The sequence below is a fragment of the Primulina tabacum genome, chromosome 13, assembly GCF_025594145.1.
Source record: "Primulina tabacum isolate GXHZ01 chromosome 13, ASM2559414v2, whole genome shotgun sequence".
Lineage (NCBI taxonomy): Eukaryota > Viridiplantae > Streptophyta > Magnoliopsida > Lamiales > Gesneriaceae > Primulina > Primulina tabacum.
The window spans coordinates 38421466-38440798 of record NC_134562.1 but is presented as its reverse complement, the minus strand read 5'-3'; the positions used below and the strand labels follow the sequence as shown (position 1 = coordinate 38440798).

The window sequence follows — 19333 nt, the reverse complement described above, 5'->3', positions numbered from 1 at the left end:
CCATATGTATCTTGCTGTGCTCTTGTTCACAAATTTGCAACGAATGCGCAAGCCTTTCCACGAGAGAAGCTCGTCCCCAAAGAATGTACCTACTCTTTACACGACTATGCACAATAAAAATGATTATTTGCACCTTCTCGTATTATCTGCTCATAATTAATGTTAAAAAAGTTGTTAGCTTTCTTTCATGCTCTCTTAAAACGTAAAACTAATACTTCTTGTATACTCGGAAAGTCGGAGTCATTGAACAATGATGGTTGCACAAGATCTATCTTAATTTAAATTATATTCAAATTATAACATTTTAATAATAAAATGACGATAATTATATTTAATATAATAATAATAGTAATATGTACACAGATTTGTCAATTAAAACCAGTTATCCACCTCAAACTCAGGTTTAGACCGGTTTAAACCAATCCGGACCACATTTTTATCACAATTCAATAAATCGAAAGAAAGTCGACCAGATTGGATAATATATTTGGGATCCAACGTCAAAAGGCAGTCGCTGCTGGTTCATGCTCAACCACACAACGGACCCAGCCATATTTGTCACCTTGTTGCGATCAATCTTATAGGAATGAGGCTGTTTCGTCTTTCAGATCCTTCGCCTATATCGGCCCCAATCTACAGGTTATAGTGCTTTTTTAGATCCATTAATTTTCTCTTTTGATGAACTATTTATATTGTTTTTAATTCTTAGTTGTTCTTGTGTTTTTTTAAATTCAGTGATTTGTTAGGCTTAATGTCTGTGTTATTGCAGGCCCGAGTTGCAACCCTCGATCTGATGCTACTTTTGAATTATGATCGTTTGTGTGAGATAAACTGTTTTATCTTTTTTAAAGGAAACAAATAGATTTAATGGTCTGGATTTTGAAGAATATGATTATTTTGCTGCCAACGTCCAATTTAAAAACATGATCAATATATTGTTCAAAACAAGTGATGAACGTAACCTGAAATGTTCCAAACTGAGCTCATTGAACATGCTTACTTTTCCAAAGTCAAAGTTACCTTCATTGCCGAATGCCGGGTCCTCTGACAGCAACTTCTGGGAGTTACAGAAATGTTGTGATTGAAAAGTTGCTTTCGTTCCACTTTGAGCTGGTATTTGTTATGTTGGGGTGGAAAAAGCTAGCAATTAAGTTGACCTGACCTAGTATCTGCATATGTTGATATATATTTTTTTCTTTCATGAATTTACCGTCTAAATCTTTGTGCGTTTGACCTCTTAGTAGCTTGAGCCCTTGCCTTGTGGACAGGAAATGTTAACGTGTTAGTTGCCTTCCTACTTTGCTGCATAATGTGGAACTTTGCTTCCGGTTGTTTAGAAGGAAAACCTGGGATCAAGATTGACCCATTGAAGCCAACTCAAGCTTCAATGGATTGTTCTGATGGTGAAGTTTCTTCAACAGCCAGCAGAGAGGAGGGACTAGAATGCCCTATATGCTGGGAATCCTTTAATCTTGTTGAAAATGTACCTTACGTTTTGTGGTGTGGACATACGTTGTGCAAGAACTGCATCCTTGGTCTCCAATGGGCTGTTGTGAAATGTCCCACTTTACCACTTCAGCTCCCGCTCTTTATATCTTGCCCCTGGTGCAATCTCTTTTCATTTCGCCTGGTTTATAGAGGGAACCTGAAATTTCCCCGTAAAAACTTCTTTCTTCTTTGGATGCTGGAAAGCATGAACGGTGACAGAGCGAAATCTGATTCCACCATTCATGGGGATCATCAAATGGTTTGTCCATCAACTGCAAAAACTACGAGAAGCTATATAGGGAATAACAATAGAAGGCGGCAACATATGCATCATTCTGAGCCGTTGGAATCAAGTCACGATGACAATAATTTCAACGGCTATCTTGATGTTGTGAGACTTCATTCCAACCTCAGAAAGGCCCTCATTTTCTTTGTTCATTTGACTGCAAAGTTTCCACTGGTCATCATTTTTCTTCTCATAATCTTTTATGCGATTCCTATTAGTGCTACCATCTTGTCTCTGTACGTACTTATCACAGTTGTCTTTGCACTACCATCTTTCCTCATTCTGTACTTTGCATATCCCAGTTTGGATTGGCTGATGAGGGAGATCTTCACGTGACATGCTCTTTCAGCATCTACTCGGGCCTTGATGAATTTGCTTCTGCTCAACCAGATTATGTGTTTTTCATTCTAGATTTGACAAGGGTTTGACATTCGGAAATCTTATTTGTGCAATGTTGTGTTCAAGATGCATGTTAGTGATCTTTGTGTGTTAATTTCATTGAGATTCACTGGCGCAAGGCTGCCAAGAAACATTGTTTGCATACACAGTGATGGTTCAAGTTAAGATTGTTGGCTGTGATTTGTGAACACTTTTGGGAACCTCGATGTAAGGAACGATGGAATAAGATCTTTTTCTTGTAACGGCAACGTTTAGGTTGGCTTTTAACTATTTCCATTCAAAATTCTGAGAATGATACTTGAAAGATTTTCTTTGAAAACTTGTTGGGTGAGTAGTTTTCAAAGTTAGATATAATGTTTCGTTGTTTCGCAGTCTAGCTGCTCGAAATTTTTAACGTATGTTTGAATTTTTAAATCAAATTGTAGGAGATTTTAACACCACGGAGAACTACGCTTACTAGCAGTAAAACCGGAAATCTTTAGCAACTATTTAATTACGAAAATAATATAAATGAACATTTGTAACTTAAGGAGAAACTAGAAATTCGAAATTCGAACACCATGAATGAATATCAACTTTCGTATTGATATCAACAAGGGCATTCTGAATTGGCATTCTATAATAAAGAATCGAATTCATTCCAAAGTGTGAAGAAAAATCTATAATTGAAGCTTAAAAAGCTGAAAACATAAAAATAATCTGAGAAATGTATCTGTAAAACTTTACGCTCAATGGAAGTAACATCGACTGCTATGCTCACATGTGAAGCTGCATGAATGCATAGTTTTTTTATGAGTGATCGTTTCCCCACTTGTGTTGTGTCAACAAGAATTTTACAAATCCCATCAACTTCATCTGCAAAATGTCGAAAAAGAAGAAACAAGCTCGTTTTTATTCCAAAAGATGAGTACAGGGAGTCGAGAATTTAAAAACCTGTCGAGAATCGGAAATCTGCTACATTGCTTGCATCTTATAATATCACACACAAACATTTGTGCTTAGATTCGCTTGGTAGTTTCTTCGCTGTTGCACATAAATGATACATACCCGATAAAAATAGTATTCAAAAGTAAAAAGAAACTAGAGCATTTGAGGTAGTAGTGAGGGAAAAAAAGAGACACGGTCGAGCCTTATGCAATAAAAACTAACATATACATACTGCAGAAAAGGCGATCATTTTAGATGGTATTATCTCACAGAAACTGTTTATTAAGGGAGTTTAAATCAGACCTTTTTCGGGTGGGGGTTGAACAACAACATGCATGGTGGTGGCTCCTCCTGGAATATCACATAACGGGCTCATACATTCCCCCACAGTTTTGTTGTTCTCTAATATTCTTCCTGCACAAATTAACTTGACATCCTTCACTGTATGTGGACCATTTTGTTTCTCTGTTCAAAGAAAGCATGTTTAATTATTTACCCGAAGGCAACGATACACCATAACATGAAGAAACTTGAGTTTAGATAATGAGCAACCTAATTATGTGACTGAATAAGCACTTAGTGACTGGATTTAAGGGGAGAGATGATTTTTTCTTTTTGTATAATATGCTCTGATGAAGCCCACAAACCTAGAAGATATGTAAGATCATGGGTATGTATTAGTTTGGATTGCAGAAATAAAACATTCAAGTGACAATATTGTATTCATGTTCAACTCATTTCTAAATGAACCACTTAAACAAACAAGTCTGTTATTGTTGCTCGCCAACAGTCAGAATCCTCAGCATATCAGACTCCAATAGAAGATGAGATACCATTTCATACACCTTATGATAAAATCCAATGTCCTAGAATTTGGCGATTCACGTAAATTTGATCACGTCACTATGCTAGGCCCAAGTAGCACCAAGTTCTCTCAAAGTCAGAAAAAGAGGGCACACGGAAATTCGAAGGGACACAGGCTAAAACTTAACTACTAGGTTCCTTTGTCAGGAGAAAATTCCATTCCAGTTCTTTGATTGACACACACCCAATCCCCATCTATGGTACATGCTAACCATTTTACAGCTCAAAGCAGAAATTAACAACTGCAATTAAAAGAAACTTTTTATACCGTGTGCTTATGTTTGTAAATCATAATAAGTGCAGCACAGACGCAGATTCATGTCTCCACAAGCGGAAAAGACTGGACGTACAAAAATGTTAAGATAATTTGTAATTTCTAGAGTCATTTTCTAGAATGTTTACTAGTACTTAAATTATCTAGGAAGTTTGGATAGCTAGTTAAAGAATGGAGCTAATAAGCCTTATAAAATGTTAGATTTAATTTATAAGTATGCTTATGTAATCTGCTGATTGACACATCCAAAATTAAAGTTAAATAAATAATCAAGTGTACTGCATCACTTGGAATTTCTATCTGCCGTACTTAAAAAATTATTCCGACTGTGCCCTTCAAATTTGTTATCAAGAACCATACTTCTTCCTTGCAACAAACAGAGAGTTATTAGAAGTTTTAATCCACTGTTCGTTCTCCTATCAATTATTGGTGTTTCACTAGGTCAGTAGCAATACCGACAGATTGCAATGGCTGGAAACTTGCTGCTCACGATGTTTAAATATTCTTCAACCCAAGTACCAATATTCGAAGGAGAGCATTATGATTATTGGAGCACTGAAATGATGGATTTCTTTATCTCTGAAGATACATGGGACATCATTTTGGGTGCATTACTTATGCACTGAATACAGTGATGAGTCAAAAAGGTAACCGCTTCTGGAATCCGATAAAAAAAATCAGCTTGTTGAGTCAAGAGATGCTGTGTTTGATGAAATGACTGGATGGCAATGGAATGAAGATGGTTCTCAAAGCCAACCTAATCAGGAGTTCGTAGAACCACCATTTTTCCACAATCATGAGTCACAACCAAGCACTTCAAAGCAAAGTCCTCAACCTTTAGCAGGAGAATCAGATTATGAAATATCAGATCCAGAATCTCCATTAAGAAAGGTACGATCTTTGCAGGAATTTATTATTCTTGCAATCTTGCATTATTCTCTTGTGAACCGCTGCTTTAAGTTGAAGAAAATGATGATGTTTGGGGTTCAAGCGATGAAAGATGAGATTGCAGTTATTGAGAAAAATAACAATTGGGATTTGGTGGATTTGTCCAAGGGAAAAGATGTGATCGGTCTAAAGTGGTTATAAAAGACCAAGTTTGGTGAATATGGGTCAATCAAAAAACACAAGGGTCGTCTTGTAGACAAGGGTTATGCTCAACAGCCTGGGGTCGATTTCAATGAAACTCTTGCCCCTGTTGCACGAGTGGAAACAATTAGAATAGCTCTTACAATTGCAGCTTATTTGGAGCTCAATGTGCTTCAGTAAGATGTTAAATCAGCGTTCTTGAATGGGGAACTCGAAGAAGAAGTCTACGTTGAGCAGCCGCTAGTCAAAGGCAGACAATATAAATTTTATAGACTACGAAAGGCATTGTACGGTTTAAAGCAAGCTCCTAGATCTTGGAATTGCAAGATTGATGATTTTTTCTGCAGATGATATTTTCTGCAGAATGGTTTTGAAAGAAGCAAGAATGAACCAGCTCTATATTTGAAAAAAATTGGCAGTTTTATATGCTGATGACTTGATTTATTTTGGGTTTCATATGATGTTTTTGAAGGAGTTCAAGGAGAAATGATGGTAGATTTCGAGATGACTAATCTTGGAATGATGAAGTATTCCATGGTATTCAAGTGAGACAAATCAATGGAAATTTTTCCCTCTCACAAGAAATGTACATTGAGGATTTGCTCAAAAAATTCCGAATGGCGAAGTGCAAGCAAGTTAGCACTCCCATGATGTCGAGTGAGAAGTTGCAGCTCAAATGACAGAAAGAGCACTTTGGCTATATATTTTGTCTTGCCTCAAAGGTGATTATTTCTTGGAGCTCGAAGAAGCAAAAGACGGTTGCTCTATCTTCAGCTGAAGCCGTCTATATTGCAACAACAGAAGCAGCCTGCGAAGCAACTTGGTTAAGGCGAATTCTTGGCGACTTGCAGCAAGTTCAAAGTCTACCAACAAAATTTATTGTGATAACATGTCAGCTATGGCAATGACAAAGAACCCAGTATTTCAAGCTCGTTCGAAGAATATTGAACTTCGACATCACTTTGTTCATGAATTGATAAACAAGGAGCATGTCCAAATGGAGTTCATTAACACAAGAGATCAAGTTGCAGATTTTCTAACCAAGACAATTACTTTGGAGAAGTTAGAAAAGTTCAAGCAGCAATTAAAAACAGCAAATTAAGGGGGCTGTTAAGATAATTTGTAATTTCTAGAGGCATTTTCTAGAATATTTATTAGTACTTTGAAAGTCATCTAGGAAGTTTGAATAGCTATATTCAAAGAGTGGAGTCAATAAGCCTTGGAAAACGTTAGATTTAATTTATAAGTATGCTTATGTAATCTGCTGATTGATACATCCAAAAATTAAGTTAAATAAAATATTCAAGTGTATTACATCACTTGAATTCCTATCTGCGTACTTCAAAAATTATTCCGCTATGCCCTTAAAAAAAAATCATTTTTAGTCGAAAATATCATCAAACCTTTAGGCCATTGAGCTATGACATTCTCTTTCAAGGTAGCCACACTTGTAGCCACAGCAAAATTCTTTGGACCAATATCTGATCCATCATTCAGCCTAAACTTGATTTCCAGCTGATCTTTTGCCCCAGACATCTTCAAAATAATTCCAGAACTACTGTTCAACAAAATATTCAGATCTCTTCCACAAAAGCAATCAGGAATCCACTCAATAACAAGAATTTCCTCTCCTTAAAGAATTATGAAAGCCATCCACATCTTTTCTTTTTGTGCATCTAAGATATGATTCTAAAATTAACCCAAAAAACAATCTTGGAATTCTTAAGATGCACAGTTGAATATCACAAATTTATAAATTAAATAATCAGCACCACATAGATTGGTGCAGGTATAAATTTAAACTAATTAGAACTTTTTTATCACATCGAAAACTAAAAAAAGTGTTTATCATACCCGGTTTCAAGGAACAAGAACCAGAGCGTTGACTGATCCAACTGATACAAAAAGAAAGAGAAAAATAAAGCTAAAGCTAAATAAAAAGGTAAAGTGGTATAGAATCTTAAACAGTAATTCACATCCACCTTCTTAAACAAAATATCACGAAAAAGTTATTCAAATCTTTTTCAAACTTCTAAATCAATCAATAAATTAAACACAAAAGATATATATATATATAAAAAAAAAACTCATCAGTTCTCACTTTCGGTAAAAAAATTAAACTCCAACAATAAAAACTTTGAAGGAAGCAATTACTTGATCTGGGGTGTAGTTGAAATCTTCCTCCAATTCTCCTCTTTAACTAGATTTTATCAGTTTTCAAGAAACACAAAGCAGGGGTAGTGGAAAGAAGTATTATAAAATCAGAAAATACAAAAGAAGAAGCGAGAAAGGCGTGAAACGAAGAAATAATGTACAGCACGTAATTACATTTTAGCATTGAAATATGTTAAAATATGTTAGTAATGAATTACTGATTCAACAGGTGTGTGTATCAGTGTATAAATAAATAAATAAATAAATATATATATATATATCTATTATATACATATAAATAAAGAAAATGCTGAGAGCCAGACGAGGCTGTAACGGAGTTTTCAAAGTTTATAAAACATCGAATTTTACTAAAAGCATGCATAGTCGATGAACTTAAATTTTTCGCCATCGTGTTGTGTTGTGTTCTATTATTAAAAATTGATTCCCATAACTTTACGGCTGTTATTCTTTCGCCATCGTGTAACGACCTTTGCCATTTTGGAAATTACATATATTTTCAGTTTAATTTTCGAATACCTTCAGTAATTTTTCATATGCGTTCCTGCTACATGAGTTGACGAGTTGTTTCAAACCGATATGCTCTTTCAGCAGTGTAAGTATCCGTATACAGATGGGTTTAACGAGTATCCCATCTTCAACACACCAGAATGCACCACAAGAACGATTCAAAAGGCATAAATCAATACCATATTATAAAATTTGATGCAAGAGTCGTTTGCTCTTTTAAAATGTTTTGAAACAATCACAGAAAATAACAATATTGAAGTATATGATGTTCTGTAAATCGAAGCTAACGACCTATCAACTGGAGCCACCGAGAAGATAAAATATCAACACGATGAGTAAAAATGGGAACTAAACCTGTGTAAAAAACGAAATCAATGCATAAGAGAGAAGCACCATCTCCTCGGTAGGGGGAAGAGCGGGGACGCGCAGAGGACCTGCGAGACTAATGGCTCCTGAATCATGTCCCAATTTGCATTAACAAATAAATACACCCTTATTCTCTTCAAACCAAAAAGACTTCCAGCAATATCTAATTCCATCTTGAAGGCAAATAAATAATGCCCTTAGCCCAACCAAAACATTGATCGATTTTCAATACCAATCATCAGGAGTGTGGGTGAACATAACCCCTAAATGCAATCAAATCAGGGGGTAGGGTTCCAAGTTCCCATAATGTCAGGTTTGACTTCAAATTCTGCAGTAAGAAATCCTGGTTAAGAAGTTTACAGGTATGGTACAGAAAGCGATGGTGGAGACGAGCAAAAATACAGCATTTTATATAATAAAGCAGTTCCAACGAGAATGCATGAATACACAAAAGACATGAATTGCCACAAAATATATGGACAAATCACGTACGTCTGAACTTACAGACAATGGACTCAATTTACATTAATTAAAATGATGAATAAGTAATGCACCAAAGGAAGGCTGGATATGTAGTATTAAAATGGAAAGAAAAAGAAACGTATCAAGGTGTATAAAAGAGATGCAAATCTTGCTGAAATCACGTTGAACTTCCCAATTGCACAAAACAGTTGCCTTATTGATCAACACACCATACATATAGCAAGTAAGTGCTATCACAAATTATTTGACATAACTAGGACCTTGAAGTATGCTTCCTTGAGCTAGGCATGATAAATATCCCTGATTTGTCTTTCTCCTTGCACTCAAGTCAAAAATATTATTCCATATGCCCAAGCACATTCATCAGGATTCTAATCACTTGTTATAAGTGAATGAGAGAAGTTGAAATAGTTTCTAAATCTTTTAGACATGACCCACTCATCTTCGCCTTTACAAGTTTCAACAGCTCCATTAACTTTCCCATTAAGTTCGACAGCCCAGAGCGGATACAAATCATGTTGAATCACAACATCATCATCTAAGAACACCACCTTGTCAAGGTATGGGAATAGCCGCAAGATATAACAAAATAACTTTCAAAGCCTTAAATAAGAAAAAGACGAATAGATGGATGACAGTGATAACAATGACAATGATTTTGTCTATGAAGAAGAATATTTGTGTTGGATTAATGTAGCACAAGCAGCTGGGGTTGGTGAAAGTGCATATTACTTTCGATCTCAACATGTATCTACTTTAAAAGGAGCACCATCATCAACTTCAACAACAAAAAAAAAAAAAAGCAATCTTCAGCTCGAACTAATCTTGTAGATTAAAAAGATATCAACCTTGATTATGAAACCGAAGAAAAATATACCGATGGATACAAATCAAGCGATGGAACAAATGACTAAAATTTGGAAAATGAAAATGAAGATGATTTTGATATTTGATATTTCTTCTATCACATTTTCAAAGGTTTGATTTTATTTTTATTTTTTGAGAATATTTTGTTTTTAGCGCTTTTTCTCGTAAAGTGTGCACTTTGCTTTGCGTTTTAGGCCCAGACACTCGAGCGTTTTTTTGCTTCTCATGCTTTTGACTCTATGAGTTTAATAATAACACAAAAAACAACATCATGAGATTGGACCAGCACTTAGGACTTCACATTCCGATTTAACAAAGAATAACTAAATACAGAAAGGAGAGTAGAACATGGAATCGATCACTTTCAGTTGACAGGAGAGCCATTAAAGTAAATTGCTTCAAACAATAAGAGTTCAAGAAGGCAAGGATTCAAAAATTATTGAAGCACATGGCAGAATTTCAAAGTTGTGTGGCAAGCAAAGAGGACAATTTTATCAGCATTCGAGCAAAAAAGAAAAAAAATGGAAGCAACCATATATAGACAGCATTACTACATATTTTGATAGGTCATCAACGGAATGAGACTTGTCACAGCCATGGAAATAGTGGATGTGGTTAGCATCCCGTGGCACAAGACGAAAACAAAGCCATATAACCTAGGATGACAAGCTGCCATTAGCTCAACTAATAGTCGATAAGGTCCTTTGCAAGCCGTTGCGAGGATTACTGCTAAAACAAAATCAGAATCTTAAGTGTGAAAAGCCCGATCCTTCCTGTTAACTGATTCACTTTGAAAGTGAGCTCATGTAAGTGGAATATATTATTCATTTCATAAAAACAGGAGCACAGTCCAAAGGAAGTACCAAATAATTTTTTTATAAAGAATGCAAAATCCAAAAACCAATCACTTAAAACAATCCACCAAATTCCAGTCTAGCACAGTGCATAAAAGAAATATTCACAAAATATAGCAAACATCATCACATAAATAATCAACACAAAGCAAATGTCCATCAAAATTTGAAGGAAATAATTAGGAAAGCACTTATTGCGGAGCTCTTGTTGACACCTTCAAGGGTGACGAGGGCGTCAGAATGAAGACAAAAGGCAACAAAAAAGCAAGAATCAAATGGTGTGGAAGAGCGTTCCGTACGAAATGTCGCGAGTTGCAACCTTGATCCTCATCAAATCTCCGTCTCCTCCATTGACATCTCCTTCACAGCTGCTCGATGAAATCGTTATACTTCTCATGCTAGGTGAGAAGTGCAGCTTCATCTTCCACCGCCGCCCTTCTCTTCCTCCTCCACAATGCTCCTCTTTCCACCCCCAGCAGCTAATCAACACTCCGGATTTCCCTCAAGTGGTGTGTAACCCCGCATTGAAATGCAGTATTCCAAAAAAAATCCTATAATTTTCCGATTACTTTTCCCAATTCTCTCTCAAAACTTTGCCACTCGTTGATTATTAATTGCCGATTATGAATTTCTTTTTCCGTGAGTGGGAAAAGATGAATACCAGAAACCTCAATTTGAACCTTCAACTATAATAAATACTCACTTAACCCCTACAACTGTTAATTATATATCCCTCACCCCCCTCAACTATAGATATTATGTATGTACTTGATCTCAATATTATATTAATTGCAACACTTTATCTCCATGGAGTAGTAATTATCTCACATCATTTCAAAAAAAAAAAGTAATTATCTCACATATTCAGTTATCTTAAAAATTGATTTTGTTGAACAAAAAAATTAAAAATAACGTATATATAATTATGGCAATAACAAAACGGATAAAATATTATTATCATACCATAAAAGTGGTAATTTAAAATAAAATTAAATTAAAAAAGTATAGTGAATTAAAACGAAAAATATAACAAACTTCTACTATGTTTGGTAGCCATGACAAGAGAATGATTATTAAATAATCATCCCTTATCTCATGTTTGGTTCATTTTTAATTTAGCATGGAGGCCTTTGATTATGATTGAAAGCCCTCACTATTTATGTTATGTGTGTGATTAAATATCCCTCCTCAAAGGTATGATAATGTATCATTCTTGAATATTGATAATGATAAAATTGTATATTGACCATAATATCCTTGAATTGTCTTCTTCAATATAATATGAAAATTAAAATTAGTGAAAATTTAATAATTAATACAATATTTAAATTTTTATTATATTTTTTATAAATTAATTTCATATATTTTTATTATTTTCAATCATGAAAATAAATTGTAATGCAAATCTATCTTAAATTAAATTTTTATAAATTTTTAATCTTGTTAATTAATTCTTTTATGAAAATAAATATTTATTAAATTTTAATTTATTTTGTTTAATGATTACCGTAATATTTTCAAATATATTTCTAATAAATATATTTAAATTAATTTTAATAAATTTAAATTATAATTATAAATATTTAATTATCTATCAAATTATTTTAAAAATATTTATAATTATTTTAAAAAACAATAATATTGTAATTATTACTAAACTTTATTTAACATTAACATTCAAAATATATTATTGCTATTTTAATTATTAAAGTAAATGCATATTTATAAATTTATTTCTAATAAATATATTTAAATTAATTTTAATAAATGTAAATTATAATTATAAATATTTAATTATATATCCAATTATTTTAAGAATATATATTTAATTAACACTTGGGGCATTTTGGTCATTGCAATAAAGTTTACAAAATTAATCTATCATTTTAAAATCATACCAAACACCATGTTATTTATCTCAACATACTATTAATCCATATAGCTCATTTTTTAATCACTCTAATTACTAATCATTTACTTATCCTATCACACGTACCAAACGGAGCTCTAGTACATTACCAAAAATGTTTGGTTAATTAGGGTTGAGTGACTTGCATGAATCATGGTCCATGGGCAAAAAAAATTAGGCAAAAACTTGTCTGAGACGGTCTCACTGATCGTATTTTGTGAGACGGATCTCTTATTTGAATCATCCATGAAAAAGTATTACTTTTTATGGTAAGAGTATTATTTTTATTGTGAATATCGGTAGAGTTGACCCGTCTCACAGATAAAGATTCGTGAGACTGTCTCACAAGAGATCTACTCGAAAAATTAATCCTCATAAGTATAAGAATAAGGATGGTAGTTTAAATTCCCAAAAATATAAAACTGATCCAATGGCAAATTGTTTGGTAAACAAAAGTTTGATTTGAGAATTAGTTTGAAAACATAACGATGAAGAAAAAGTAATAATGTAAACAATGATTTTTTTGGCAGGTTTGGTGGAATAAAATTCAACATCTTCGTATTGTCCCCGATTCACCTGTCACTGACAGTATTAATAATTTAAAATTGAAAAATAATTATGTTATCTACGTTTTCAATTTATCATCCAACCTTCAGCATCTCAACCCAGGAGCCAGGCTATGCCTTGATACATCAACGAGAATGTTGACAGAGATCAACCAGGAGCTAGGTACACGGAAACATAACAATATCGAAAAAATCAACAAAGACTGAGGCTCAATTATGTGACAGACATAACTCAAGAAAAACAAGAATGAATTCATATGCAATACAACACTTGTTAGAATAACATCACTACACACACAATGAAGGCGACCGCTATGTGCAAAAGAAAGACACCAATCTCTCACACTACAATAAATAGTCACCGTGTTTTCTACTTCAAGCTCTTGATGCCCAAAAGTAAAAAAAAAAAAACTAGAAACAACTATCTCAAATGGTTCTCCAAATGTCGCAGCAAAAACTAGAAACAACAATCTGGCATTGTTTTCCTAACATCACAACAATATGCGGATCCGATCAACTGAAGCTATTTAGCTACATCCTTTTTCCAATCAAATCATCTCTCATTTCCATCTTCACAGGCAATGGAGCAGCAAAAACAAAGTCCTCGGCTTTATAGTTACTCTTATTTCCGAGGCCTTTTTCGCCATCACTGCTAGGCAACGAGCCTCCACTCTCCGGGTGATTTTCCTCCCCATCTTTTGAAGATACCCCCATCACTTCAACTTCTCGACAAAGATCATCTTCAAGCTGTCTTTCAGCATCATCTAAATTTCTGTCATCCATGCTATCATCGCAATAATCCTCTTCTAATAATGTCCTGTTGTATATCCTCGAAACCCTATAAGCTTTTCCGTTGTCAGCAAATCTTACATTTTTTGTTACTTTGGGATGAGACCCTCCGTGTTGTTTCGCCAAAATCCCACTTCTATTTCCAGAAGTAACTTGATTTCTTGTTAAAAACAAATTAAGGCTTTCACCAGAATCACTTTCCTCCTCAAGCTCCTCGGCTAATTTATCGATTTTTTCAACTAAACCTTTCAATTTCGCTTCATTGATTCCTTTCAAGCCTCCACATTTCATGTTACCAATTCTTCCACCATTTAACACCCTAGTTTTCACACTATTTCCTCCACATCTCACATTACTCGAAAGCCCCCTCCTTCCCACACAAACTGCGTCAATCCAATCCAAAAATTGATTCAATTCTCTGCTTATTGAATTTCTTCCATCTCTAATCATGGGATCACCACCCTTCAACGTACAAGCACAAATAAAAAATGGGGAAAATATTATCACATCAGACTACATCACAGAACTCGTGTTAAAAGCAAAAAGTACATAAAAAGCATTCTTAGCTAGGATCTCTCTTTACCTGAACAGATTCAAGTTTGAGAAGCAAGTCCATGGATTTATCATAAAGTACGCCATGATCGAAGTGGGTTTTCTCATAAATCGAGGATTTGAGAAGCCTGAGAGTTGATTTAATGGAAGCGAGATCTTTGAGCTGCCGGAGGGTTCTTGATCTGCGGAGAAGGAAGGCCCTGAAATGAGTCTGAATGATACGCGCAGCCGCATCACGGAGCAAGTGGGATGACGAAAAAGGGGAGAGGGAGGAGCGACGGCGGAGGGCGGATTCGAGGTCGGCGACGCGGCTTAGCAGAGAGGATACTGTGGGATGGATTCGCTGCTCTTCGTGGAAGTAGCCTTCCTGGATATGGGGGCGGTGGTGTATATATTGAATGTGGGATTGAACAGAATAGGGATGGGGTTGTGGAGGGGAGGAAAAGTGGAAGTTGGAATCTTGCGGCGGTGATGTCGGAGGGTGGTTATGGTGCTGGTGGCAGTGTGTGTGGGGAGTGTGGTAGCAGTGGCAATAGCAGGAAGCGGAGGTGGTGGCGGGGTGGCGGCGGAAGTGGTGGTGGGAGGCCATTTTCTTTCTAATAACGAATCTTTGTAGGGCGTTCGGACTGTGATAAATTTAGGGGCACTTCGAGGAAATTGAGGATTTTAATGCATAAATTAATATGCAATTGATGCGAAATCCGATGAACATTGTAAATTAATTTTAACATTATTATATTTTTGAACTTTCTGCAATTTACATAGATCAGACCAGCGTTGAAATTTGACCAAAATTGAATCATCTCTTATAAATAGAAATCTAAATTACAAATAAAACCAAAATCAAAGAAATATGAAGTTATAATATAATTTTGGTTACTACAAATATAAACTGAATGATAAATTAAACTGTTTATCCAGCGTTCTAACTTTATGTTATGATTTTTAAGTCGGGTGGGTGCACATATGTAGTCATTATCGAAACCGAAGTAGCAGATTAGATTTTGGTCAAGCTGAGAAAGGAAAAATAGAAATATTTTAATTAAAATGATTTCGAGGGAGATTGAAGCACGGGAAATGTTTCAAAACTCTATCATCCCTTCCCTATTTGCTTCGAACCAACTGTTAGCTTCTCTAATTTTTCTCCTTGTTCTGAGTTCCAACCAACACTTCATTTCAGTCTAGTTCATATGTGACATGCATGTCTTTTGCTCATTGCAGTATGTACAGGATGAACTTTCCAACAAGCCAAAAGTATTTGTCAGAAGTGATGCTTTTGGGACACAAAACAACAAGTTTATGGAACCACTGGAAGGAAACGAAGGATTTGACATGCAGACTATTTATTTTCTTGTGGGCAAGGACTTCGAATTTTCGAGATCCGAAGGGTAGGTGTTGTTTTCTCCTCTTGGCTAGCTTCTCATTCAGGTTATTATTATGTTACTATTTTTCTCTAGATTTCATCTTCTCTGCTACACCGGTTTTCTCGTTTTTTTTGCTTCTCTTCTGCTTTAAATATGTGGTACTCTTTTTTCACAGAGGTGGACAAGAATGTCCATACTGAATACAGCAGGTTCATACAAGTTCAGCAGTGACAGAACAACCCATGAATAGGCCAAAGGCATTTGGAACATTCAACCCTTGGAATCAATTTAGAATAGTAAAAACTGAAAACTTATCAAATATCATTCCTACAAATGATGACATCTTATACTAAACAACAGAACGAAAGTTATAAGACTGTCTCATTTTCTTGTCTCTCACTCGTCAAGAGGAAAATTGCGGCTTTAGTTAAAATGCTGTAGCCTATCTACTGCATTCATGGTGGAGGCCCTCAAAACCTGGTTCGGGGAATATTTTGCTACGGCAGTTCAAATGCTATACGAATATAAATACTTGAAGAAACAAGTAATAAGGATCTCATGTTACTATTTTAGTGATTACATAAATAAGAAGTTTAAGGAAAGAAGTTGAGTGCAGTGAAAGAGACATGAAAGCGAGATGGTTATCGTTTTTAGGCAATACGGTAGCCTGATACGTTAGTAAACAGACCCTTACTGCCAACTAATCCAAACGGTATGAACCAAAACCTTGGGAGATTGTAATTTATCAAAGCATTATCTAAAAATGCAGAAAGCTGAAGTCTTAACTCTAATTTTCTGATATATCAGCGAATATCCACAATCCAGTAATTTTGGGCTACAATTGAGACTGTAACAACATAACTACACAAACACATATAATATGAAAGAAACATTCTGTATTGCTAGTATCTGCTAATTCAAATCAACGAGTATGAATTGGAAACAAATTTACCGCAACCCGTACCAACTCTAATCAACAAGTTACTTATATGCGAGTCAAGAAAATGCTATCCAGTTTTCAAAGCCTCAAAGTCCTTGAGTTAGTCAATCAATTAGTGAAAGTTCGTTCTTCATGCTCATGGCCACTCTCTGTCCACCGCAGCTTGAATCCAACGTCACCACCTTTAATACCTTCATCAATAGTTGCAGGAAAGTTAAGATCAAGAAAGTCGTGATTCTCGGCAATTTCTTGATTCGCAGACGTATCTTCCAGTTTGCTTTCGGTAAATCTAGATAAATGGGCCCTTTTATGGCCACCCAAAGCTTGTCCCGAAGAAAAGATCTTGAAGCAAATCCGACATTCACGTTCCTTGCTTTTGCTCGACTCCATGTTTATGCTGCCCTTTCCTGCCTTTCCTTGATAAGGTTGATTGACATTACATTTGATCTGATAAAGTTGGGAACCGACTTTAGTAACAGATGATAAACTAGTAGGGTTATCCAATGATGAGTTATCTGCCTCCTTTCTGTGCCTGGCATTGTGGCCTCGTAATGCTAGATGAGACTGGAAGATCTTGCTATAGATCGTGCATTTGGACCCTTTCTTCTTCTCAGACTTGTTCAAGATTTCAAGATCAATATCAGCTACATTCTCAGCAGAATCTTTTTTGAGACTCGAGTTATGGACAAAAAGACTTGATCTGTCGCTAGAGTTTGATTTCAAGAACTCGGAATCAGCTCCATTAAATTGTTCGTATTCCTTAAATTCGTATACACAAGGAAGCCCATCACCAGAAGCTTCAACATTAACTTTCATTTCATCAACTCCAGACAAATTCTTTTCTGAAATTTCAATATCTAGCTTACCTTTTAATATGGAATCTCCATCATTTCCAGAAACTCTCGTACACTGACCGGAAGATTGAGCTCCAAAATAAGCAGAATCGTCATCAGAGGACTCTGTCACTGGGTTAAGCATATCCCATTCTTTCACTCCCTTGGAGAGCATAATCAAGCACATAGCAACCTCCTGGAATTCGTCAAACTCAGAAAAGGCAGAATTCGAAGCGGTCAAACCCAACACTGAAGGTTTTGTATCAGTATTGCACCTGATTCTGGACCGCTTTCTGCGAATCGGACACAAATTATCCAATTCTGATACACTCTCAGCAGATACATTCATATGTTTCTTGGAGTGGCATTTCATATGACCAAACAAAGCTCTCAGTGAATCAAACTCTTTCCCGCATTTCTTGCACTGATGAATTTCACTATTCTTGATCGAATGGGACCTCATGTGACCTGATAAAGCTCTCAATGAGGAAAATTCTTTGCCACATGCTCTACAAGAAGCTGCCTTATTTGAAACAACTTTTTTAGAATCTGAAGTTCTCCAAGATTTCTTGGGATTATCTCTCAATTCATAACTATTATTATGGTCACTGTCTCCTAAACCCATGGTATCGCAATTCTTGAACTTTTCTCCACTAATCTCTGCTCTGTTGGATTGATTCTCAACACTTTCTTGAATTTGAAAACCATTCTGATCATCGCCACCCTCAAAATCCATTGTCCTCTCCACTTTTGATTCTGCGGCTTTTCTAGAAGCTGAGATGTGGGCCAAATGAACCCTCATGTGACCTCCCAATGACTTTCCACTTACGCAAAGTTTACTGCAAATCTTGCATCGGTATCTCTGTTCTTGAACTTCTCCCATAGCTAGCAAAATTGTATGATCCAAGAAACAAAAAACCCAGATGAGAAAATTCAAGAAACTACAATTAGACACCAAACATGCTTGATCGAAGCATCAATACTGGAAGAAACGATTCAAGATATCGTAAACACAGGATGATTGCCTTAAATTCCGTTAATGCTGAGGCATTATAAAGGAGCACGCATCATGAATTCCGAGCAAAAAAAACAAGATCTGGTTATTGAAGAAGAATTAAAAATAACCCGACTAGCTAGCAAGTGATGCATACTCTCTTTTGAACTCTTCACTTGCCCAATGAATTGTAACATCCAAGCGAAGGGAGTGGTTACGAAAAGGCTGTTTGGCAGTGCTATATGTGTAAGCCCAAGAAAACCCAATATATGTATAAATTTATAAATAAAACCACACACACAAATTCTTAAATCTTGATGGTGGCTCAAGCAAATTATCGAGTATTGAAGAAGCAAGCCTTGCATGGAAATAAATATATCATCACGTACACACAAATCACAGCTTGCACGAGTGCAATACGTCATTTACTCGATGGAAATATGGATCAAATTTCTAGACATGTTCCATTTTCTTGAAATTATTAGCGAATCAAAATTGTTACTACAAGGGACGGATCCAGAAATAAGAGTTAGGGGACTTGAACTCAATATGATAAGTTATATATTATTAAAAAAAATTATATTATATCGTTCAACGAAGTTGTGCTCTACGAGATTCTTAAAATCATCAATAATAGAATTTACATCAATATGTTTAGCTAAATCTCGTTCAATATAAAGTGACAAATAATCGACAAAAAGAAAAAAAAAATGAAAATTCATGATATTGAGTATTTAAAAATTGAAAATTCATCATACATATTTAAAAATTTTCATTCACATCATGTAATTTTTAAATAAGTACCGG

The 19333-nt window shown here is 35.3% G+C and overlaps 4 protein-coding genes and 1 long non-coding RNA gene across 13 annotated transcripts; 1 reads left to right on the top strand and 4 right to left on the bottom strand.

Moving 5' to 3' along the window:
* Positions 1–464: 464 nt before the first annotated feature.
* Positions 465–2373, top strand: LOC142522340 (uncharacterized). 4 transcript variants are annotated; one of them, XM_075625660.1, is made up of 2 exons: positions 465–639; positions 1338–2373. In XM_075625660.1, the coding sequence occupies exon 2, from the start codon at positions 1388–1390 to the stop codon at positions 2108–2110; it is 723 nt and encodes a 240-aa protein (XP_075481775.1). In that variant the 5' UTR covers positions 465–639; positions 1338–1387; the 3' UTR covers positions 2111–2373. The 4 variants fall into 4 exon arrangements, with proteins under 4 accessions (XP_075481775.1, XP_075481773.1, XP_075481772.1 ...); XM_075625658.1 differs by having other exon boundaries at positions 467–639; positions 1269–2373; XM_075625657.1 differs by having other exon boundaries at positions 467–639; positions 1242–2373.
* Positions 2374–2816: 443 nt separating this feature from the next.
* Positions 2817–7695, bottom strand: LOC142522341 (membrane-anchored ubiquitin-fold protein 2-like). Of its 6 annotated transcripts, XM_075625665.1 has the most exons (6): positions 7482–7695; positions 7182–7222; positions 6731–7016; positions 3404–3565; positions 3107–3196; positions 2817–3028 (listed from the first exon to the last, which is right to left on the bottom strand). In XM_075625665.1, the coding sequence occupies exons 3-5, from the start codon at positions 6861–6863 to the stop codon at positions 3144–3146; spliced, it is 348 nt and encodes a 115-aa protein (XP_075481780.1). In that variant the 5' UTR covers positions 6864–7016; positions 7182–7222; positions 7482–7695; the 3' UTR covers positions 2817–3028; positions 3107–3143. The 6 variants fall into 6 exon arrangements, with proteins under 6 accessions (XP_075481780.1, XP_075481778.1, XP_075481779.1 ...); XM_075625663.1 differs by having other exon boundaries at positions 2817–3196; positions 6731–6885; positions 7482–7692; XM_075625664.1 differs by having other exon boundaries at positions 2817–3196; positions 6731–6882; positions 7482–7692.
* LOC142522342 (uncharacterized) lies at positions 3653–6096 on the bottom strand. Its single transcript, XR_012814460.1, has 2 exons — positions 4694–6096; positions 3653–4206 (listed from the first exon to the last, which is right to left on the bottom strand). It is a non-coding gene; the product is annotated as an uncharacterized LOC142522342 (long non-coding RNA).
* A 5549-nt stretch (positions 7696–13244) lies between the features above and the next one.
* On the bottom strand, positions 13245–15068 carry LOC142523040 (BAG family molecular chaperone regulator 8, chloroplastic-like). Its single transcript, XM_075626680.1, has 2 exons — positions 14427–15068; positions 13245–14305 (listed from the first exon to the last, which is right to left on the bottom strand). Exons 1-2 carry the CDS (start codon positions 14982–14984, stop codon positions 13586–13588), a joined length of 1278 nt encoding a protein of 425 aa, XP_075482795.1. The 5' UTR covers positions 14985–15068; the 3' UTR covers positions 13245–13585.
* A 1504-nt stretch (positions 15069–16572) lies between these two features.
* LOC142522725 (uncharacterized) lies at positions 16573–18728 on the bottom strand. Its single transcript, XM_075626261.1, has one exon. The coding sequence runs from the start codon at positions 18413–18415 to the stop codon at positions 16808–16810; it is 1608 nt and encodes a 535-aa protein (XP_075482376.1). The 5' UTR covers positions 18416–18728; the 3' UTR covers positions 16573–16807.
* Between the last annotated feature and the right edge of the window lie 605 nt (positions 18729–19333).

Coding starts and splice junctions, on each gene's coding strand:
- LOC142522340 (XM_075625658.1), top strand. CDS start 1,310: ATGTGGAACTTTGCTTCCGGTTGTTTAGAAGGAAAACCTGGGATCAAG.
- LOC142522341 (XM_075625665.1), bottom strand. CDS start 6,863: ATGTCTGGGGCAAAAGATCAGCTGGAAATCAAGTTTAGGCTGAATGAT. Junction 3,566..6,730: donor CATAGCTCAATGGCCTAAAG/GTTTGATGATAT, acceptor TTCTTTGAACAG/AGAAACAAAATGGTCCACAT. Junction 3,197..3,403: donor TCAACCCCCACCCGAAAAAG/GTCTGATTTAAA, acceptor TATGTGCAACAG/CGAAGAAACTACCAAGCGAA.
- LOC142523040 (XM_075626680.1), bottom strand. CDS start 14,984: ATGGCCTCCCACCACCACTTCCGCCGCCACCCCGCCACCACCTCCGCT. Junction 14,306..14,426: donor TCAAACTTGAATCTGTTCAG/GTAAAGAGAGAT, acceptor TGTACGTTGAAG/GGTGGTGATCCCATGATTAG.
- LOC142522725 (XM_075626261.1), bottom strand. CDS start 18,415: ATGGGAGAAGTTCAAGAACAGAGATACCGATGCAAGATTTGCAGTAAA.